A 22495-nucleotide genomic window follows, 5' to 3' on the forward strand; every position below is an offset into this window, starting at 1 on the left:
CATGTGGAACTGTAAGTCCATTAAACCTCTTTTTCTTCCCAGTCTCAGGTTTGTCATTATCAGCAGCGTGAAAATAAACTAATACATCTGCAGCTTTTCTCTCCTTCTCTCCTTCTTGTCACCCACAAAGCTGTGAGCAGGGAGGTGTTTCAGTCCTGTCTGTGTTAAAACTCTTTCAGTTCTGCCATTCGATGGGTCCTGAGTACTTGTCCTGCATCCAGGAAGAATGAGGTATGTGGACAACTGGAGGGTGAGCAAGGTGAAGAGGAGCTTCATTGAGCAAAGGAACAGCTCTCAGGAGACCAAAAGAGCAAAGGTGCCACTGGCCACAGAGATTTCGAGCTGGAAAAGTAACACCCTAAGGATCTTGTGACCGCATTACAGGTGTGAGACACTGTACCCAGCCATGGCTACTCATATTTTTATTTGGAAAGTGTTTGTTCAGATTATTGCCCATTATTTAACTGGACTATCTTTTTATTGTTGAGTTATGAGGTTTCTCTTTTCAGATATATGCACAGCAAATATTTTCTCCCAGTTTGCAGCTTGTCTATCTTCATGAGAATGTCTTTCAAAGAGCGAGTGTTTAAGTTTGATGGAATCAATTGACCATTTTTATTCTTTCTGATTAGTGCTCCTAATAGCCTACAAAATAGTTCCTTTCCACAGGCAGGGCATCCTGACAAGTGTCCAGCTCTCAGCGGAGAGGAGACCCATAGTGGGTAGCTCCTTTCCACAGGTAGGTAGTCCTGATGAGTGCAGCCCTCAATGGAGACAAGACCTGGAGTGGGTAGCTCCTTTGTGCAGGTGGTAGTCCCAATGTCTGGCTGAGTCTGGGATTTTTATGGGGTCAGAAGGGAGGAAGTGTGTGCTAATTGGTTCATGGGCAGCCATGGGTGGGCCCAGAGAAAACACCATAAGTTTTCACTCCGGGGAATAAACTCTACTCAGAACTGGCAGCCCAGGCCCTAGGATTCAGGCTATCCCTGGATTGAAAGTGGAGTTTCACTGGGGACCTGCCACTTTCCACCCAGGAACCTGCCTGTCTCCTGCTATCAACATGCTGTCCATGGCTGGGTGGCTGTAGCTGCACCCTGGAGCACAGGGCTTCAGCCCACCCAACTCGGTAGGGAGCAGTGCTCCCACCTATTCTCAGCTCCTGCCAGCTCCAGAGTATGCAGCTCTGACTGCACCTCCTTTGCTGCAGCTGGTGTTCCCACAGCGGCTGCTCCAGATGGGCCACCACCATCAATCTCAGCACTTTGGGAGGCTGAAGCAGGCGGATTGCTTGAATCGAGGAATTTGAGACCAGCCTGGACAACATGGTGAAACCCCATCTTTACAAAAAATACAAAAATTAGCCATGTGTGATGGCACAACCCATAGTCCCTGCCACTCTGGAGGCTGAGGCAGGAGCATGCTTGAGCCCCGGCGTTCAAGGCTGCAATGAGCCAAGATCACATCACGGCACTCCAGCCTGGGTTACGGAGTGAGACCCTGTCTCAACAACAACAACAACAACAACAAAGAATAGCCACTATGCATGAGACAAGGAGTTCAACATTGTCATAAAAAATGAAATTGAAAACCAAGAGATAACACATTACAACAACTACAATGGCTAAAATGTAAAGGAATGGTAACATCAAATGTTAGCAAGGACTTAAAATGGTACACCCACCATAATGAACTGTTGGGTAGTTTCTTACTAACTTAAGCATACACCTACTCTAAAACTCAGCACTTTCATTCTAGGTATTTATACAGGAACAATAAAAATATATGTCCAGGAATATACTGATATGTGAGGCAAGTTTCATAAGAGCTTTTTTCGTAATAGCTCCCAACTAGAAACAACACAAATGTTCACTGCACAGGAGAACAAATAAAGTTATAGTATATTCATACAATGGAATAATACTCAGCAATAAAGTGGTATGCACTACTGATATGTGTAGTACCATAAAGCAATCTTGAAAGCATTATATTGAACATCAGTAGACACTCACTTAAAAAGTATACAAAAATTGATTCAATTTATATGAACATTAAAAATAGGCAAATTTAAGTGTTTACCTGTGATGTCAGAGGATTCTCTGGGAATGTGCATGAGAAAATATTCAGGTATGAATATTTTCCCAATTTTGGGGGGGGTTGAATTGCACAAATGTATACAATTGTCAAAATTCATCAACATTTATACTTAGGACTTATGCCTTCCACTGGATGCAAATTTTACCTCAGTTAAAAAATAACCCAAAGAGGAACAAATGCTACAAATGAAACTAACACTAAAAGACCTCAATATTGGAAAGCAAAGAGACAAAAGAATGCTTAACTTTGGAGAGAAGGAAGAGAAATAATGTTCATATAGAATCTCTGAGATGGAATCTGATTTAAGATTTCGTGAACATATCCTGGAATGATTTAAAGAGATTAAAGTATGTAAATGTAAAGTAGAAGAGGAAAAATAAGTAAATGAGAGGGGCGAGTTTAGTTTACTGTTGGATGTGTAAGCTAACTTTTATTGAATGCCTGCTACATAACACATTTTGTAATATATGCATACTATATAAGAATAAATATGATCCATATTACTTTATTTTAGAGAACTATTATTATTTTTATTTTACAGGTGATGAGAGCGGTCCAGAGAATTAAAATCTAAAGCCAGAGGTGGAAATTTACAGAAATAGAATTTAAATGAGAAACTAGCAAAATGGTGAACCTTGAGGCTGAACTCAGTAGCTACACATCACTTTTTTTTTTTTTTGAGACAGAGTCTCATTCTGTCCCCCGGGCCGAAGTGCTGTGGCTCACTGCAACCTCCACCTCCCAGGTTCCAGTGATTCTCCTGCCTCAGTCTTTCTGAGTAGCTGGGACTACAGGCACCCGCCACCATGCCCAGTTATTTATTTATTTTTTTTTTTTTTTTCTAGTAGGGATGGGGTTTCACCATATTGGCTAGGCTGGTCTCAAACTCCTGACTTTGTGGGGGAGGGAACTTAGAGGATGGGTTGATAGGTGCAGCAAATCATCGTGGCACACATACCTATGTAACACATAGGTTATGTTACATACCTATGTTACATACCTGTGTTACATACCTATGTAACACATACCTATGTGTGCCACGATGATTGGCTGCACACATACCTATATAACACATAGGTTATGTTACATACCTATGTTACATACCTGTGTTACATACCTATGTAACACATACCTATGTGTGCCACGATGATTGGCTGCACACATACCTATGTAACAAACCTGCACGTTCCGCACATATATCCTTTTTTTTAAGAAGAAATAAAGAAAAACAAAATTTTTGTTTTGTTTTGTTTTGTTTTTTTGAGACAATCTCACTCTGTCTCCCAGGCTGTAGTGCAGTGGCATAATCTCGGCTCACTACAACCACTGCCTCCTGGGTTCAAGGGATTCTCCTGCCTCAGCCTCCCAAGCAGCTGGGACTACAGGTGCATGCCATCACGCCCGGCTAATTATTTTTATCTTTATTTTTATTTTTAGTAGAAATGGGTTTTTACAGTGTTAGCCAGGATACTCTTCGCTGAGGAATGTTTTACTTCCAATTATGTGGTGGACTTTAGAATAAAGGCCATGGTGGCACTGAGAAGAATGTATGTTCTTTTGATTTGAACTGGAGAGTTCTGTAAATGTCTATTAGGTCCACTTGATCCAGAGCTGAGTTCAAGTCCTAGATATCCTTGATAATTTTCTGTCTTGTTGATCTAATATTGAAAGTTCAGTATTAAAGTCTCCTACTATTAATGTGTGGGAGTCTAAGTCTCTTTGTAGGTCTCTAAAACCTTGTTTTATGAATCTGGATGCTCTAGTATTGGGTGCATATGTATTTAGAATAGTTAGCTCTCCTCGTTGAATTGTTCCCTCTACCTTTATGTAATCCCCTTCTTTGTCTTTTTTGATCTTTATTGGTTTAAAGTCTGTTTTGTCAGAGACTAGGATTGCAAACTTGCAACCACTGCTTTTTTTTTTTTTTTTTCCATTTGCTTGGTGAATTTTATTCCATCCCTTTATTTTGAGCCTTTGTGTGTTTTTGCTCATGAGATGGGTCTCCTGAATACAGCACACCAATGGGTCTTGACCCTTTATCCAATTTGCCAGTCTGTGTCTTTTAATTGGGGCATTTAGCCCATTTACATTTAAGGTTAGTATTGTTATGTGTGAATTTCAACCTGTCATCATGATGCTATTTGGTTATTTTGCACACTAGTTGGTGCAGTTTCTCCACAGTACCATTGGACTTTATATTTTGGTGTATTTTTGCTGTGGCTGGTACTGGTTTTTCCTTTCCACATTTAGTGCTTCTCTCAGGAGCTCTTGCGAAGCAGGCCAGGTGGTAGTGAAATCTCTCAGCCTTTGCTTGTCTGAAAAGGATTTTATTTCTCGTTTGCTTAGGAAGCTTAGTTTGTCTGGATATGAAATTTTGGTTGAAAATTATTTCTTTGAGAATGTTGAATATCGGCCCCCAATCTCTTCTGGCTTGTAGAGTTTCTACCAAGACATCCACTGTTGGTCTGATAGGCTTCCCTTTGTAGGTAACCTGGTCATTCTCTCTAGCTACCATCAACATTTTTTCCTTCATTTCAACCTTGGAGAATCTGATGATTAGGTGTCTTAGGGTTGATCTTCTCATGAAGTATCTTAGTGGTGTTCTCTGTATTTCTTGAATTTGCATGTTGGTCTGTTTTGGTAGACTGGGGACGTTCTCCTGCATATTATCCTCAAGTGTGTTTTCATGCTTGTTTCCATTCTCCCTGCCTCCTTCAGGTACTCCAATCAATCACAGGTTCAGTCTTTTTATGAAATCCTATTTCTTGAAGGCTTTGTTCATTCCTTTTCATTCTTCTTTCTCTAGTCTGGTTTGTATGCCTTATTTCAGCAAGGTGGATTACAAACTCTCATATCCTTTCTTCTGCTGGGTCCATTTAGCTATTGATACTTGTGTATGCTTCAGGAAGTTCTCGTGCTGTGTTTTTCAGCTCCATCAGGTCATTTATGTTCCTTTCTAAACTAGTTATTCTAGTTAGCAGTTCCTCTAACCTTTTATCAAGGTTCTTAGCTTCTTTGCCTTGGGTTAGAACATGCTCCTTTAGCTTAGTGTAGTTTTTTATTACCCATCTTATGAAGCCTACTTTGGTCAATTTGTCCATCTCTTCTTTTGTCCAGTTTTGCACCCTTGCTGGTGAGACATGGTGATCATTTGAAAGAGAAGAGGCACTCTGGCTTTTTGGGTTTTCAGCATTTTTTAGTTGATTCTTTCTCATCTTTATGAGTTTGTCTAGTTTCAATCTTTGAGGCTGCTGACACTTGGATGGGGTTTTTGTGTGGGCTTTTTTGTTGTAGTTGATGCTGTTGTGCTTGCTTTCTGTTTGCTTTTCTTTCAATGGTCAGGTCCCTCTTCTGTAGGGCGGCTGCAGTTTGCTGGGGCTTTACTTCAGGACCTACTCATTTGATTCATCCCCATGCCAGAGATGTCACGGAAGGAACTGGGAGAACAGCAAAGATGGGTGCCTGCTCCTTCTTCTGGGATATCTGAACTTGAGGGGCATCAAGTTGATGCCAGTAGGGTTGGTCTTGTACAGGGTGTCTGACAACCCCTGTTGTAGGGTCTCACCCAGTTTGGGGGCATGGGGAACAAGACCAATTTAGCAAACCACTTTGTCCCTTGGTGGAGAGGGTGTGCGTTGCTGGGGGAAAACCCACTTGTTTGGGCTGCCCAGATTCCTCAGAACTACCAGGAGGAAAGGCTAAGTCTGCTGGTCCACAGAGACTGCAGCCACCCCTCCCGCTAGGGGCTCAGGCCCAGGGAAATCCAGGTTGTGTCCCTGAGCTTCTGGCTGGAGTTATTGGAGTTCCTGCAGGGAAGCCCCACCCAATGAGAAAGGATGAGTCCGGGTCAGGCCTGAAAAGGCAGTCTGGCTGCCATCTGCCACAGTCAGAGTGTTGGGCTGTGGGAGACACATCTTGGGACCAAGTGGTCCAGACTCCTGGGCTCCAGCAGGGGGAAAATGCAGTCTGGAGCTATAGAGATGAATGCTGCCCTTCCCCCACCCAGGGAGCTTAGCATGTTAGGCAGTTGTGAGTCCCAGTGCTGGCTGCTGCCCTTTCCCCAAGGAGCTCAAATGGCTTAGACAGCAGTCAGCTGCAGCTGTGGTGCTGGCAGCTTGGTAGACTTAAGCAGATTCCAGCTGAGATGCTGTTGAGAATCTGCGCAGCTCCGGAGTTGGGACGCTAGGCCCCAGTGGTGTGGGTTCACGAGTGGGATCTTCCAATCCATGGGTTGCACAGTACCATGGAAAAAGCACAGTTTCCCCAGCTGGGTAGCGTGCTCACCCACTGCATCCCTTGGCTGGGGGTAGGGGGTCCCCTGCCCCATGTGGCTCTCAGGTGGGCCACTGCACCACACTGTTCTTCCTCTCCGTGGATCATGCCAGCCTCCTAGTCAGTTCTGATGAGAGAACCTGGATACCTTGGTTGCCGGTAAAGGATTCTCACACTTATTATGGTTCTTTTAGATGAGAGTCTCCCAACGACACTGTTTCTAGTGGGCCACCTTGGCCTCAGCCCCACCCCTCCACCCCAGTTTGTACTTTCTTGTGGAGAAAAATCATCTGAAGCTCAGTAGCACAGAGATGGTCCCCCTAAATAGAACCTAAATAGGATATGTTACCTGCCTGGTCCTTGTAGGTATTTGAGTATGGTTATCTGACATATGACCATGTCCATTCAACTTCAGGGCCAGAGAGACTTAGAAAAAAGGTGATGATGTTACACAGTAAAACAAAAGTTTATCCAAGTAGACGTTCCATGATCTAGGAGCTAAAGGATTTGTGTTTACTGAACGATAGCAACAGAATTGATTGTGCCAAAAGCAAGATATTCTGCTGAATAAAGACAAAAAATAGGCTTTCCAAAAAGAAAGCCGATTTCATGGTGACTAATCCCTTTGATGTGTTCCAACTTGTGGGGATGCTATACAGAAACTCACAAAGAAGAAATTATTTCTCAAAGTAGCTTGACAGATGTTGGAGAATCAATCCTTCCCCTGAGAAAAGAAGTGAGGTCAGACTCAGAGCAGTTAGGGCCTATGTGATTAAGAGTTGGAAGATGAAGGAAATTTGTCACCCATCTAGAATATCTGGACTTGTTTCTTTCTCAGAAAAATGAAAGTATGAGACTAGCTCCATACAGCTCTTTTCAGTTTTAACGTTTTCTGGGTCAATGAATTATGATGACATTAAAATATGGTCTAGTACTGTGAGTTCTTGCCTGATATTTCCACTCTATACATACTAGTGCCTCCACCTAGAGTACAAAGTGGGAAATATTCTCCTTCCCAGGCACCAAGCTTTGACTCGCCTCTGGCTAAAACCTCACTTTTTCTCTGATTCTTCTATGCATACTTTCTATCTTCTACCCAGTCACAACAATTCATTGCATTCACAGCCCATTTAGGTTCTTCATGATCTCTGTGTTTAGAAGAAGGATTCTGAGATCAAAGGTCTGTGTTTTTGTTTAATATGTGTAATACACCTAAGTCTGAAAAGATAGAAAAACATGGTTAAACTGATGAATTAGAATTAAAATCACACCTAATTTTTTCACTAAATGTACTTTTAAGTTAAAAGTATTAGCCTGTACTTTGTTTGGCATAATATTTTATACAGCATGTTAATACAAGATTTTCTTTGACTTATTACTTGGGTCTGGTATTAATGTTACAAAGATTAGCTGTTGCTTTGGAATGAAAGCATTGCAGTCCTACCCATACTCTACTTAGTAAGTCCCATTGTCCTTAGTTAAACTCTTTGTATCTCTTATTTTTTTTAACCTGCACAATAGGAATAATATCCTGTGAACTCTGCTTCACGGTATGCTATGTTACATGAAATAAAATCAACCTGGCATATAGTAGGTTTTCGATAATGAATTTCAAAAGTATTCTTTAGATTACTCTTGGATCTGTAGTAGTGGTTACAGTGGCTGTTTCTTCTAGACTCAGAATGCTCTAATGTTGACTAGAATCTTCCATGTCTGACAGCTTGCGGGTACTTATCCTTTCTGCACGAATCAGCTCACCAAATTTGGGGCCTTCTGTAACACCATACACCCAGTTTTCCTCAAGGACAACTTACAAAATTCCAACTGGAATTAAATCAATATTCAAGAATCTTTGAAAGGAAGCATTTTTTTCATACTATTTCGTTTTGCTAGGAATTTCTCCAAAAGAGGTTTCCTGGATTTTATTATTCACAGATTGGAGAATAAAAATGTCCTTGTGAGAGGTGAGGGAGCGGTAGCTTATTCTAAAGCCATCAGGGAGGGATTCTTGGAATTCAATTAATTCATTAATGCATATCATCAGTATTTACTGAATGATTACTATGAGGAGAATTATTTATGTTCTGATAGTTTAGAGAAACAAGACAAGAATATCCATGCTTTTATTAACAAAAGACAAAAATAAATGAACAAATAAAGACTTGTAGAGATTGAATGGGGATAGTGGTGAAATAGGTTTTAAAATAAGTGGTTGTATCAGTCAGCTATTGCCACAAAAATGCTGTATAACAAGTGGCTCCAAAAGTCAATTACTTTAAAGCAAATTATTTAACTCTGTTCACGTGTCTCTGAATCAGCTAGGGTAACCCTGCTTTAAGCTCAGGAATCTCTCCCTTACACTGCAGGTGTGCAAGTCAGCTGGGGCAACTTTGCTCCATATGTCCCTCCTCATTTTGGGATCATCTGAGAAAAGAAAAGAGTTTCTCATGGCAATGACAGAAGAGAAAAAGGGAAAGTCCTATGTTTCAAGCACAAATCAAGTCTGTCTTTTTCTTATGTCTACTAACATCCCACTGGCCAAAGCAAGTCTCATTTCCTAAGTTAAGAGTGAGGAAGTATATTTCATCCACTCTAGGAGGAGTAAGGGAATGAATATTTGATGAACAGTAATCACAGTGTTCATTGCAGATCTTTAACAAAAAAGCTTACCATGTTGCAGAAAAGCCAGAAGACCAATGTGCTTGAAACATAGGAACAGAAGGGGAGAATGGTAGAATACGATGATAGAGAGGAAGAAAAAACCCACTCAGGTAGCATAGGCCATCATCAGGCATTACAAGAGGAAACTTTTAGAGTGTTTTAAGCAGAGAATGACAGGGGTAGATTTACATTTTTAAAAACTTTTCTGGAGTTTTTGAAAGCTGAAAGGGATCAAGGTTGTAGGGAGACTACTCAAATGGTTATTATGGCAGCTCAGGAGAAAGGTGGTGGTGGCTTGGACTTAGGTGGCAATAATGACATAAGGAAAAGTAGTTGGATTTGAAATATATTTTGGAACAGGCCTGCACCCCAGGGGGTTTTTCTAGCTTGGAAGTGGAGGGGAGAGAGAAACAATGTAAATGGATTCTAGTTTTTAGATCTGTGCAACTCAGTAAATCATGGTTCTAATAATTGAAATGAAAAACTCTAGAGGGGCAGAAGATTTTTAGAAAGATGTTTGGAGGAATCAAAAGTTTTACTTTAGACAATAAGTCTGCCTAATGAAACTCCAAGTAGAGCTGCTAATGAGGTGATTGCATATACAACTCGAGTAGTCAGAGATACAAACTTGGAGGTTATTAGGAAATAGGTAGGATTCAAAACCATAACACTTATCAGATTCACTGGGAAAGCACTGTAAATTTTAAAAGAATCATAAACCCAAGGAGTATGAATAATATAAAACCATTACATTCCAAATTTAACATGTAGTATATTCTTGAGAAAAAGAAAAAAAGTGTTTCAGTGAATTTGCTCCTGATAGACGGTAGCTCAAGTACATCTGCTCTGTTTCAGGTATTGCAGGTGCTATGGAAATTTTCTTAGACTTTGTAATATTAAAAAAGAAGAGAGAAAGTTTTCTTATAATAAGAATTTATCTCATTTATTACATTAGATAATTACACTAATTTATAAAACTAAGAAACATGAAAGAAGAAATTTGTCAGGAACTTTTTTTCTGTAATACTTTTATTTTGGTCTTATTCAAAAGGAAGACCTATAAGGAAAACTACCTGAGCATTACACGTAATGGGTGGTGATTTTGTGAGTATTTACATTTTTTCCTAGACATGAGAAGCAAGATTATAGGTGAAGTCAGCAATGGCTGTAATGTGGAGCGTGGTTAGTTAAATACAGTAACTCATTAACATGTAAGTCCCAAGCAAACCGTGCTTTGTAATTACGGTTTAAGTTGCAAAATATGCTTTGACTACAGAAGTCAGTCATCAATTTTTCCAGGTTAATTACCTATAAGGATGCAATAACAGAGATAGGAAGAGCCGAAAGGAAATGAGCTAGGAATTTGTAAGGATTATGGGCAAAGCAAGGTTACATACAGATTGGGAAATTGAACGTTTGTTTACATTTACCTAAATCTCCAAGGTTGGGTTATACACATTCTGTGTGGGTGTATGCATGCACGCATCCATCTGTATTTCTAGAAAATAGACTTTAATTGAACAGAAAAATCAATTGAGTTCACAGACTTTGACATCATTGTTTGGTCAGATGAATCAGAGTTGCAGCTTCAAATGATAGACTCATTTATAGAAATGGAGCAAAGTCACAATTTATCTAAACATTCAGCTGATGATTGTACATGATCCAAGGGCAATCTTCTTGAATGATTTTTTTAAAGTTAACATTGCCAGTCAGAGAGGAAAAGGATGATGAGGGAAAAGGCTGAAAAAACTGACTATAAAAGCTCACATAAAATATGAAGATTAATGATAACAAAAGAATGTTAAAAGGTGTGGCTGAAAGAAACATTTAAAATTAAAACATGGAAAGGGCATGTAAGAAATTTAACATAATCAGTATTTTCATTCAACTTAGTAAGTATGTATTAATCACTTATGGATTATAAACCTTAGAAGTCAGAATGTTTTCCTTCTAGCAGTTTACAGTTTACCATACACTGTATAAACAAACTACGGAGCATTTAACAGAAAACTAGGAAAAATAGAAGTAGACAAGACTACTTTCAGGACTCAAACTTGGAAATGTTTTTGTTGATTAGGCCATAAAATACAGGATGATCAAAGGAAGGTGAAGGGGAGATTCCAGGTTGTAGAAATACATCAGGCCAAGTTTTAGGTATTTAGGTTACCAAAAGATTGGAAAGTCCAGGAAGCTGTTAATGAGGTATTAAAGTCACCAGAGCTATAGGAAAAAACCATAAGGAACTGAAGAACCAACCCTTCATCAGTTGATTCCTGAGCTTGCCCTTCTCCAAATGAGATAAGCTTACAGACCACTCTTTCTAACTGCCAATTCTTCAGGTGTCTCTGTTGATTATTTTCAGCCATTGCCTAATAAAGGTCTGACATAAGTAACAGTACAAGCTTAGAAATCTACCTACTTCAGAGATGTTGTAATCAACAGGTACCTAACAGGTAACACCCACTTAAGAAGGCCAACACAGGAATATTATTAAGGGACAATGTTTAAAATCTTTATCAGATATTTTAAGAACTAGGTAACCCTTAGAAGGATCTAAGGTAGGCCGGGCGTGGTGGCTCACGCCTGTAATCCCAGCACTTTGGGAGGCCGAGGTGGGCAGATCATGAGGTCAAGAGATCGAGACCATCCTGACCAACATGGTGAAACCCCATCTCTACTAAAAATACAAGAATTAGCTGGGCCTGGTGGTGTGCCTGTAGTCCCAGCTACTCGGGGGGCTGAGGCAGGAGAGTTGCTTGAACTCAGGAGGAGGAGATTGCAGTGAGCCGAGATCACGCCACTACATTCCATCCTGATAACAGAGAGTCCCCATCTCAAAAAAAAAAAAAAAAAAAGAAAAAGGATCTGGGATAAAAAGCTTTTAAAATAAAAACAGTTCACCCATCTCCATAGCAAGGTGTCTACAATCCTGCATTAAAGGCATCATTTAGGAAGTTCATAGGGTACTTTTTAAGTGGAAAAATACATACTTAACCTTTATCCCTACAACAAATTGTTTTATTGGTTTATCTGTAGCTTGAGGGCATTAGATTAGAGCTAGAAACAAAAAGTGTAACACATTAAAGAAAATACCAATTAGAGGTCAAAGTTTATCTACATCATAATTTTACCAAAGTTATACATCTTTTTTCCCCAAAAGGAAAATAGCATATAGCATCTATTTGAGTTTGAATTATTTGACATAACTTATTGTTTCCCCTATTCTGGAATATTTATCATATATCTCAATTTTCACATTAACAACTAATATCTATGTTATATATCTAAAATGAATTTCCATTAATCCTTCTCCCCCTCTCCCCCTTTTTTCTAATTAATTAGGAATCAATTTTGTCAACATATTGAAGAAATCATCTGAGGAAAATAAGAATCACTTTTCCTTTTTACTGTTAGACTGCTATCACACATTTTAAAAGATCATTTTTGTATTTGCAATTCAAAAGCAGAGAAAACAACTAATTATCATGCAAAGTATACATAATTTTCCTGATTTGTTAATCAAAGTGGCTTTAAGAGGATTCTGTCACAAAGATGCTCTGATAGTAACAGAAAAGAAAGCACAAATCCTCCCTGAGACTCGTGAAAATAGTGTTTCAAGCTTCTATTGCTCCCCCTAATGGTAGGAAAGCAGAAAACATCTAGATGTATGTATTTCACATTTGTCAACTAAATACAGAAACCTTCCTCCACGTGAGTATGTTCAATATTGTGTTTTATGTAAGTTCAGAAAACAAACTAAAAGTAATAAATATATCAGTTATTATTAAATTTCTGGTATTATATGAAAGACTCCTTGCTATTCTAAGTAATTATTAAATGTTTGGAATTAATCTCTTCGGTTAAGTTTAGGGTAAAGGTGAAAAAGTTAAACTCATAGATTGTATAATACAAATCAATTATCTATAGGAATCAATCCTATTTTTCTCAACTGTTACTATATGATTGACTTATTTAAAAATTAAACAAGGCTCAGACAACTTTACATTCAAATATTCACATCTCTAACAGCACTGACTTGTCAAATTACCCCATGTATCTTGAAATGCTTACTACAAGAAGAAAGTTTTACTCTAAAAGGCATTTTGAACAATTTTCTTTTGAGAACTCAGACAAAGAGTGGGTATCAGTGTAACTCATGAAATACATGAAGACTATCATAGAAAAGTGACTTTGGTGAATGGTGGTTATTTAGGACTGTCTCCTTTCCAAAAGTACAATCTCGTTTTTATGATGAAAAGAGTATTATAACAGGGAAAGAAAGCCGATGCAATAGTAAAAACTGTTGAGAAGGGAATTATACAAAGAATGGGACATGGCTTCAAGAATGAATTCAAAAAGAGCAGAAAAATACAGGCACAAAAAGAGATAATGTACAGAAAAAAGTCAGTGATACAACAATACAAATTTTTACCTGCTAGCGTGTAAGTAATTTAGAGCAGGATTTTATAAACGTGAAATTGTTTTTCTAATACATTCAACCAAAAGTCAGCACACATAGTTCAGTCATCTCTCATTACTTACAATAAAATATTTTCTATTTGTTAGGAAATAATATCTTATTCCCTGGAACTATTATTTCTTTTTATTGATTTTCTTCCTATCCTCTAAACTTATTTACTTAATTTTTATAACTGATTCTCTGTCTATATTCCATCTTATTCTAGCATGGATTATTTAAAACCTGTATTAGTTTTGGAACCACTAAATATTTGCTCAGAAGTTTGCATTACCAGAGAAGCCCCCTAACTCTTCGAGAACTTCCAAGCCTAGGGAATCACTGATTTCATGCATTCATCCTGGAGATTTTGCTTAAAAATTAGAAATAACAGATCTCATGTTTCACAAAATCAAAATGACAGCTTTTGGAGTGGGGGAATGAGAAGTGGGAAAAGGATGATACTGGGGGTTCTTTGTCAGTATGCTCTATATAGCAGTGCAGTTAAATGACTCCTTCTGTGCATCAGAAATCCAAAGCAGCAGCAGCAGCAATTAGGGAAGATCGTCACTTTCACTCAAGGTTCAGAAATTGGGGAGGAGAGCAGGGGGGACAAAGGAAAAGGGGAGGAGAAAGCGGAGCGAAGAGGGGAGGGATGGAGGTGAAGATAGGGCACATCCCGCAAAGATAATGCCTGTACAATCAATGACATCATCCTCCTGCCTATATATATAGGGGAATGGCCAGAGCACCTCTCACAGTTCACTCACTTTCGAAGCCAGCTGAAGGCAAGAGGAAGTGCTAGAGAGAGCCCCCTTCAGTGTGCTTCTGACTTTTATGGACTTGGCTTGTTAGAAGGCTGAAAGATGATGGCAGGAATGAAAATGCAGCTTGTATGCGTGCTGCTCCTGGCTTTCAGCTCCTGGAGTCTGGGCTCAGGTAAGCAAAACAGAATTTCACAACTCCCTGAAGTGATTTCTTTTTTCTCTTTTGCAGTGTGTTGCTACTTATGTTAAGGTATCTAGGGAGAAGAGTTGCTCCCTTTTATTCAGGATTTACCTTCTAGTGACAGAAACTGAGTATCTTTTTCTCTGCCTTTATGATTACTGAGAGATGTATTTTCCCTTTTAAAAATCTGCAAAGCAATAAAAGGGATTTCAATGAAACACTGCACGACCCCCTTTGGAGTTCAACCACTAGAGGGAAAAAAAAAAAAACCTACAAAACTTTCAATTAGGCTGATCATTATCTAATGAGAAATACAGAGGCAGTGGCTGTCAACCTGCAAACCTATCATTAAATCCCATTCCATTCAAAATGTTTTACTCTCATCCTCATTCAATCTCTTAGGAAGCGGTGGCCTTCACGCCCTTGTAATAGTCCCCATATTATTTTCTTAATTGTTTGTGTTAAGATAACAAAGTGAAAATTGATGCTTAGTGAAAAATGAATGAAGCATTATTTGTAGAAAATTATTTCTAGAAAAATACAAAAATATTCCAGATCCTTTTTGATAATAGAGTTTGCATAGTCTAATAATGTAACTGTTTGTGCTATTAATATAACTGTTTAGCATTTTTTCCATGCCATTTAAGTTAATACAAAATACAATTGGAAAATTGGTATTCTTATATTGATGGAAATGATTTGACTTTAGAGTGTTTTGCATGTGGTTTGAAAGAAGTTGTATCGTCCTAAATATCTATGAATAACTCACTTTGAAAATAAGACATAAATTGAAAGGTATAACATGAAATATTACAACCATTGCAGAAGGCTCTACTTAATATTTAAGAAATATTTGAATGACCACTTCAAAGGGAAAAGAACCCCTTAGGAAGTAAATGCAGCAAAAATAATTTAACCTGTTCTGTGCTTTTATGTATCATAAATATGACATTGAAATGTTTAACTCAAACTCATGCTATCATTTGATTTAAATTATGAAATTAAAATCTAAGAAGATATAAATGTGATTTATACAAAATTTTAAATTTATTTTAATCATCAGAACATAACTTTCAGCTTCTACTTTTTAAACCTTATGAGAAAAAACAAACTTTTCTACAATTATGATTTTATCTGGAAGTTACATGAGATTAAAGATTCACATACTTTTGGAAGAAAAACTGGGTTACTGATTAAGCACTGTGTTTATTAACTTGAAACTAATTGTTGTAATAATGCAAAAGTTATGAGGATTTTGGTATACATTGTTCATAAATTCCTGAAACAGATTATGTCTCTAACAAATAGGGAGAAAAGATCTCTTGTATAATTTAGGTTCTAGGTAAAATTAAGCCAATGGTTTCTCCGATTGTGACATTTCTTTTTACTGAGTGTGTAGTACAAGGAGGATAGAGTCATTTTTAACTTTATTATTGTATAGTATTTTCTAAATTTTCCTTCTCTGTAAAATATTCATTAACAGAAGCTTGGATGGAGTTTTTTAAAAATCCAGAGATCCATCCAATGCTGTTGTACATGTGTTGTTGAACAGCTCCACTTTTGCTTTAAACAATTTCCTTTAAATGCCTGTGAAAAAATTAAGGATACATAATGCTGAATTCTTAAAGTACAAATACAATTCTTTCAACGTGTGTTTTGTAAAAAAAGCATCTCAAGTTAAGTAAACCTCCGTAACTTTATTATTCTAAAATTATCAATAAGCAATTCCCTTTGAAAAAGTCTCCTGTATAATCTTCATTATGTTGTGTTTTTAAATGTTAATATGCATATTTTCTATATATGTAAACTATGGCTGGTAAGAAATAAACTACTCAACATATTTGGCTAAAATATGTGTTATACAATGTAATCACATTTTTAAGGTCTGAAATTCAAAGATTAAACAACTCCAAGTGATCAATAGCTGTCTGAAAAATAATCATATGCTTATTTTCTTAGAAGTGCTTCTACTATTTTAGCTTCCTATTATGCTAAAGTATAACTATAATTTGTTTTTTAGGATTACTATTTTTAAGAAAATACATAAGAAAGACACTAACCTCTAAGATTTTTTTTAGATTAACCTAAAATCTGTAGATTATGATATAATTATATGATATGTGATTATAGTAAACCTGATTTTGATTTTACTCAGATTCAGAAGAGGAAATGAAAGCATTAGAAGCAGATTTCTTGACCAATATGCATACATCAAAGGTAACTTTTTCTTTTCTTTAACCCTGGGTTGAAGAACATATGAACTCTCATTATAAACATGGTATCCTTTTCCCATAGTAATAACTTCTCATCAAGATCGAAAAGTTCCTTGAGAAGCATTTCCTTTTTGAAAAAAAAAAAAATTCTTTTAGTTAAAAGAAGTTAAAGGTGTTGATATGACAGGCAAAGAAATTATAATTCTATCAATCAGCATGTTGCAATTTTAATTAATTGCCACACATATTTGTGTGCCTGTAAATGTTATTGAAGGAACTTGTTTCCATGCCTTTCACATTGGGTATGATGAAAGGTATGTTGGTCTCAAGGTAAATGAAAACAGAGTGAGCTCTTTGCCTTTTTTATTATATTAAGGGAAATAAAAAGGTGTTCCTAAATTAGAAATAAAATTCATGACAACCTGCGAAAGAAATGTAATATGGAGGGGACGGCAATGGACTGGCAAGCAGGAACATTGAGATCTAATCCTGAAACAGTGACTTATTAAATATTTTATCTTTAGCAAGTGGGTTAGTTCACCTTGCTTACCTGTGTTTCCTTATTTATAAATGCAGGGATTGCAGTTCATAATCTTCTAGACATTTACCATTCTATAACGTATTTAGGAATTACTAAACTGTACTCTTCATTGTATGTCTGGATTTAAATTCTCCCTATAACAGACATGTTATTTTTACATGTTCTTCTTCTTTTTTTTTTAATTGAGCCAAATACAACTTTGTATCCTGGGCCCTATTACTCCTCTGTTGGGGTCTTGAAAGCAAGTTTTTAAAATTCCAATCTGTACCTAGGAATACGTTCTGGGGTACATGTGCAGGATGTGCAGGTTTGTTATATAGGTAAACGTATGCCGTGGTGGTTTTCTGCACCTATCAACCCATCACCTAGGTATTAAGCCTAGCATGCATTAGCTATTTTTCTTAATGCCCTTCCTCCCTCCACCCCACCCTCTGACAGGGCCCAGTGTGGGTTGTTCCCCTCCCTGTGCCCATGTGTTCTCATTGTTTAGTACTCAATCAGAATACCAATGGCAACAACCTCTTCAGTTCAAAAATAGACAACTGAAGTTAATAGTCTGTGTTAGAAAATGGGACAAGTTAGGTGTCTTGGTGGTGTCTTGGTATAGATTTACCTAATTCCCAGGTGCAAGTTTATACATGAAGGTTCTATATAATCTATGATGTTACCCATAACAATTATTAATGTGTGGAATGCATTACTAGCTTCATACTTTGTAATTGTCCACATTTAATAATATCATCTTTGTCACTGCTCCATTACATGTTAAGCTGAAATGTAATAGAGATAGAATAATTTTTTTATTTTTAATTTTTCATCTGTGATATATATGTCATTTATATATTTCTGCCATCATTTTAATTTCCTTGCTTTCTTACTTTGCTCTGTGTGTACACACATAAGTGCATGTGTATGTGAATATAACTATTGCATTTTATTAAATAGAAGTTATGAGATATTGGCAGTATATAACTTTGTGAACACGATGTTACTAAATAAATAACACTATATTTATTAGACTGGAGTAGCAATTAGACCCTAAATGTGATGGTTTAGCACACTGGGAATTCATTTCTTGCTCATGTAACACAAGTTTTAATTGCAGGGTTTTTTTTTTTAATATATTTCAGATTAGTAAAGCACATGTTCCCTCTTGGAAGATGACTCTGCTAAATGTTTGCAGTCTTGTAAATAATTTGAACAGCCTAGCTGAGGAAACAGGAGAAGTTCATGAAGAGGAGCTTGTTGCAAGAAGGAAACTTCCCACTGCTTTAGATGGCTTTAGCTTGGAAGCAATGTTGACGATATACCAGCTCCACAAAATCTGTCACAGCAGGGCTTTTCAACACTGGGAGGTATAGCACTAACAAAATATTAATATGATTATAGTTACACTAGTTAGCTCTCATTTGTATTAATTTCTTAAATTCCCAATCATAATCATAACAAGAAGAGTTACAAGTATTGAAGAAGAACAAGCCATGTGTTGAAGTCAACATTGCTTCAAATCTTCAAAGTGTCCTTCAAATATTTGAAACTCAGCAAAATATGTTTTTCTTCAATATTAAAAGGAGGATATATCTTAAGGCAGATTTGATCCACATGTTTTTATTATGCTTAAGTGGATGGCATGTTTAGACAATTTTTGTTGTTGTAGGTGGTGGCATATCTCACAAATTTAAGCAATTCAAAATGTTGTCTTAGAAACACAAAGTCATATGTAGTGATCTATAAACAAACAGAATATGAAGGTTCCAAGTAAAACTGGAATAAAACATAAATATTTGTATTTTAATATATTAAGCAAATAAAAATATATTTTTATATACATAAATATATATTTTTATATAAAAATATAGGATAAAGATATATTAGGTTAGTGCAAAAGTAATTGCAGTTTTTACCATTGAAAGTAATGGCAAGAACTGTAATTACTTTCGCACCAACCTAATATATCCCTATTATTCTAGTTTTATCTGGAACCTATTGTATTTGAATATATTAGGAAAATAAAAATATTTTTAATTTATATAAAGGTATATATAGTAAGGATATATATCCCCATCATTTCAGTTTATTTGGAAACCTTTGTGTTCTGTGTTTGTTTATAAATACACACAAAACTTAGTGTGTAATAATTTACTTGCAAAATGCTTTACAATTTATTGTCTTCATTGATATATTTTGCTCTGAAAGATAAATTACAGCTTTGGAAAGATATAGAACAATGTCAGGATAAAGAAGAGAAGGGGGAAGAAAAATAAATTCTTTAACAAAAACAAAACAAATTTTTAAAAATTTTCGACAAGGGAAACATTTCTTTCAAATTAACCTCTAAGAGAAATTTGGTCAATATTTTATATTCTGGATTTACACTAACACTGGGGATCTAAGGGTGTCTTCCCTGCTAATTTAACAAACTTGTGATTGGCTACCAAAGAGCTACCCTGTGGATAAGAAGAAGTGCAGGCAGAATTTCTAGTGTTTATTGTAACTTGTAAGCAAAAAGATAATTTCTAAACAAAAAACTGAAAAGACCAGTTTTTAATTTACTATTAATTATTTAATTTAAATTCTTGGTAAATTGTTTAGTATTTAAAATATGTTTTGGCCAGGCACGGTGGCTCACGCCTGTAATCCCAGCACTTTGGGAGGCCGAGGCGGGTGGATCAGGAGGTCAGGAGATCGAGACCATCCTGGCTAACACGGTGAAACCCCGTCTTTACTAAAAATACAAAAAATTAGCCGGGCATAGTGGCCGGCGCCTGTAGTCCCAGCTACTGGGGAGGCTGAGGCAGGAGAATGGCGTGAACTCGAGAGGCGGAGCTTGCAGTGAGCTGAGATCACGGCACTGCACTCCAGCCTGGGCCACAGAGCGAGACTCCATCTCAAACAAACAAACAAAAAGTTTAAGGTCAAAGAAACTTGAAAAGTACATATTTTGATATAGGAAAATGTCCATTATATGTTATTTATCCAAAAAAACCTCAGTAAACTATTATGTAGACCAATCAAGTGCAAATAAGATTAAAACTTTTCCCTATTTTAAATGTTATTGAGTGATTTAAAATAAAATGATAATATTCTGAGCATAGTACAAGTAATTACAGACTATGCACAAAAAAAACTAAAGATTAAGAAACTAGATTGTCTGCCAGTAGCTGTTTTTTCTCCTCTGAAATTGAATAGCTGTGGGTTGAAATAAAGTACTTGGTTGTAAGATTGTATTCATAAGCATTGCGATTTAAAACTTCGTCCCCTATCAGGATTTGTTATAGTGACCCCTCAAATTAGAAGACAACCAAAAATACAAAGAAAATTTCTATCTTTAACATATTTTTAAAGTTTCTGTAAATTGTGTATTAAACTCTGGACAGATTTCTTCAATGGTAGCTGAAATTTTTGAGTCAGAACCATAATCTTAGAAAACAAATTATACTTAATATTATAATGGGGCATATTCCTGCCTCATGATGTCAGGCAAGATTCTACATGGTGCTCAACTCCCTTAAGTTATTGAATCTGAGCTTGCTTTAATGATTAAGCACCAGAATCTAAAGAGATTGTCATCATTTAAACAGAGCTTTCTCATATGTTGAGTTCTACACTGACGAAGTTGGATAAAGCACCTTTCATCCCTCTATTGAGAAGTAGATCCTTGGAATGGTTTTCATGTCAAATCAGTAACTGACTTAATTGAATATAAAATCTTGTTACCTTTGTGGCCAAACTTGGTTTACCAGATCAAAAACTATATTTATTGTAATATGTTATATATTTCATCCTTTTGGTATTTCCATCATAAATTGAAGCCTGAAAAGTACTCAAAGGTCTATTTGATGTTTTTCTTCAAAGGGCTGGATTAGTGTACGGCCTTGAAATATATAGTATTTCAAGTAAAGTTAGTAAAGTTTATGAATTTTTTTAAAAGAACTAGCCTGGTGAACTAGGAAGAATACTGAACTGAGTCAGAATTACCATGTTCTTACACTATTTCGGCCGCTGAATAGCCGTCTCTCCTTTGAAAAAACAATTTCTTTGAATTTCATGTATCTCATATCTCACCTACATATGTCTTGCTGTCTTAACAGCAAATGAGATAGAATGTAGAAAAATGCTCTGAAACAAAAGAGTTTATTCTTGTAAGTTTCCCTTATTTTATCTCTATCTTGCAGTTAATCCAGGAAGATGTTCTTGATACTGGAAATGACAAAAATGAAAAGGAAGAAGTCATAAAGAGAAAAATTCCTTATATTCTGAAACGGCAGCTGTATGAGAATAAACCCAGAAGACCCTACATACTCAAAAGAGATTCTTACTATTACTGAGAGAATAAATCATTTATTTACATGTGATTGTGATTCATCATCCCTTAATTAAATATCAAATTATATTTGTGTGAAAATGTGACAAAACACACTTATTTGTCTCTTCTACAATTGTGGTTTATTGAATGTGATTTTTCTGCACTAATATAAATTAGACTAAGTGTTTTCAAATAAATCTAAATCTTCAGCATGATGTGTTGTGTATAATTGGAGTAGATATTAATTAAGTCACATGTATAATGTTTTGTAATTTTGCAAAACATATCTTGAGTTGTTTAAACAGTCAAAATGTTTGAAATTTTATACCAGCTTATGAGCTCAAAGTACTACAGCAAAGCCTAGCCTACATATCATTCACCCAAAACAAAGTAATAGCACCTCTTTTATTATTTTGACTGAATGTTTTTTGGAATTGAAAGAAACATACATTCTTTTCAAGACTTCCTCATGAATCTCTCAACTATAGAAAAAGTTGTTGTGATAAAATAGGAACAGCTGAAAGATTGATTAATGAACTATTGTTAATTCTTCCTATTTTAGTGAATGACCTTGAACTGAATTTTTTGTCTGTTAAATGAACTTGATAGCTAATAAAAAGACAACTAACCATCAAAATCGTATGTTTCTCCACAGATTTACTTCTTTATAGAGTTACTTGTAATATAATTTTTCCCCTTTTGCATTTTGATCAAGTAAATAATAGTTTTACTTTTAACTTCACTGAGGCATTTGTGTGACTAATATTTTTCTCAACTGGGAGGACATATTTGAGGCAAAAGCTATGCTTGAAATAACACCTTTAAATTTTCTTTAAGATCATACATATGGTGTCTGAAGCCCTCAAAGCCTTGGCAAGTCATCATTAGCAGTGACTACCTTGACTCTTTCTTTTATAGAGGTCTAGGAAGTCCTCTCCTCACAGGGCTGCAACTTATCCCACAGTCATCTGTGCAGGATAAATCAGATCTTGAGTTGTTCT

The 22495-nt window shown here is 36.5% G+C and overlaps 1 protein-coding gene across 2 annotated transcripts; it reads left to right on the forward strand.

The window, feature by feature from the left end:
- The first annotated feature begins 366 nt into the window (after positions 1-366).
- On the forward strand, positions 367-22133 carry NTS (neurotensin). Of its 2 annotated transcripts, XM_055240002.1 has the most exons (5): positions 367-384; positions 14222-14425; positions 16590-16651; positions 18319-18543; positions 21364-22133. In XM_055240002.1, exons 2-5 carry the CDS (start codon positions 14353-14355, stop codon positions 21514-21516), a joined length of 513 nt encoding a protein of 170 aa, XP_055095977.1. In that variant the 5' UTR covers positions 367-384; positions 14222-14352; the 3' UTR covers positions 21517-22133. The 2 variants fall into 2 exon arrangements, with proteins under 2 accessions (XP_055095977.1, XP_063470972.1); XM_063614902.1 differs by lacking the exon at positions 367-384 and having other exon boundaries at positions 14220-14425.
- Positions 22134-22495: the final 362 nt, after the last annotated feature.

This window comes from Symphalangus syndactylus, chromosome 13 (genome assembly GCF_028878055.3).
Source record: "Symphalangus syndactylus isolate Jambi chromosome 13, NHGRI_mSymSyn1-v2.1_pri, whole genome shotgun sequence".
Lineage (NCBI taxonomy): Eukaryota > Metazoa > Chordata > Mammalia > Primates > Hylobatidae > Symphalangus > Symphalangus syndactylus.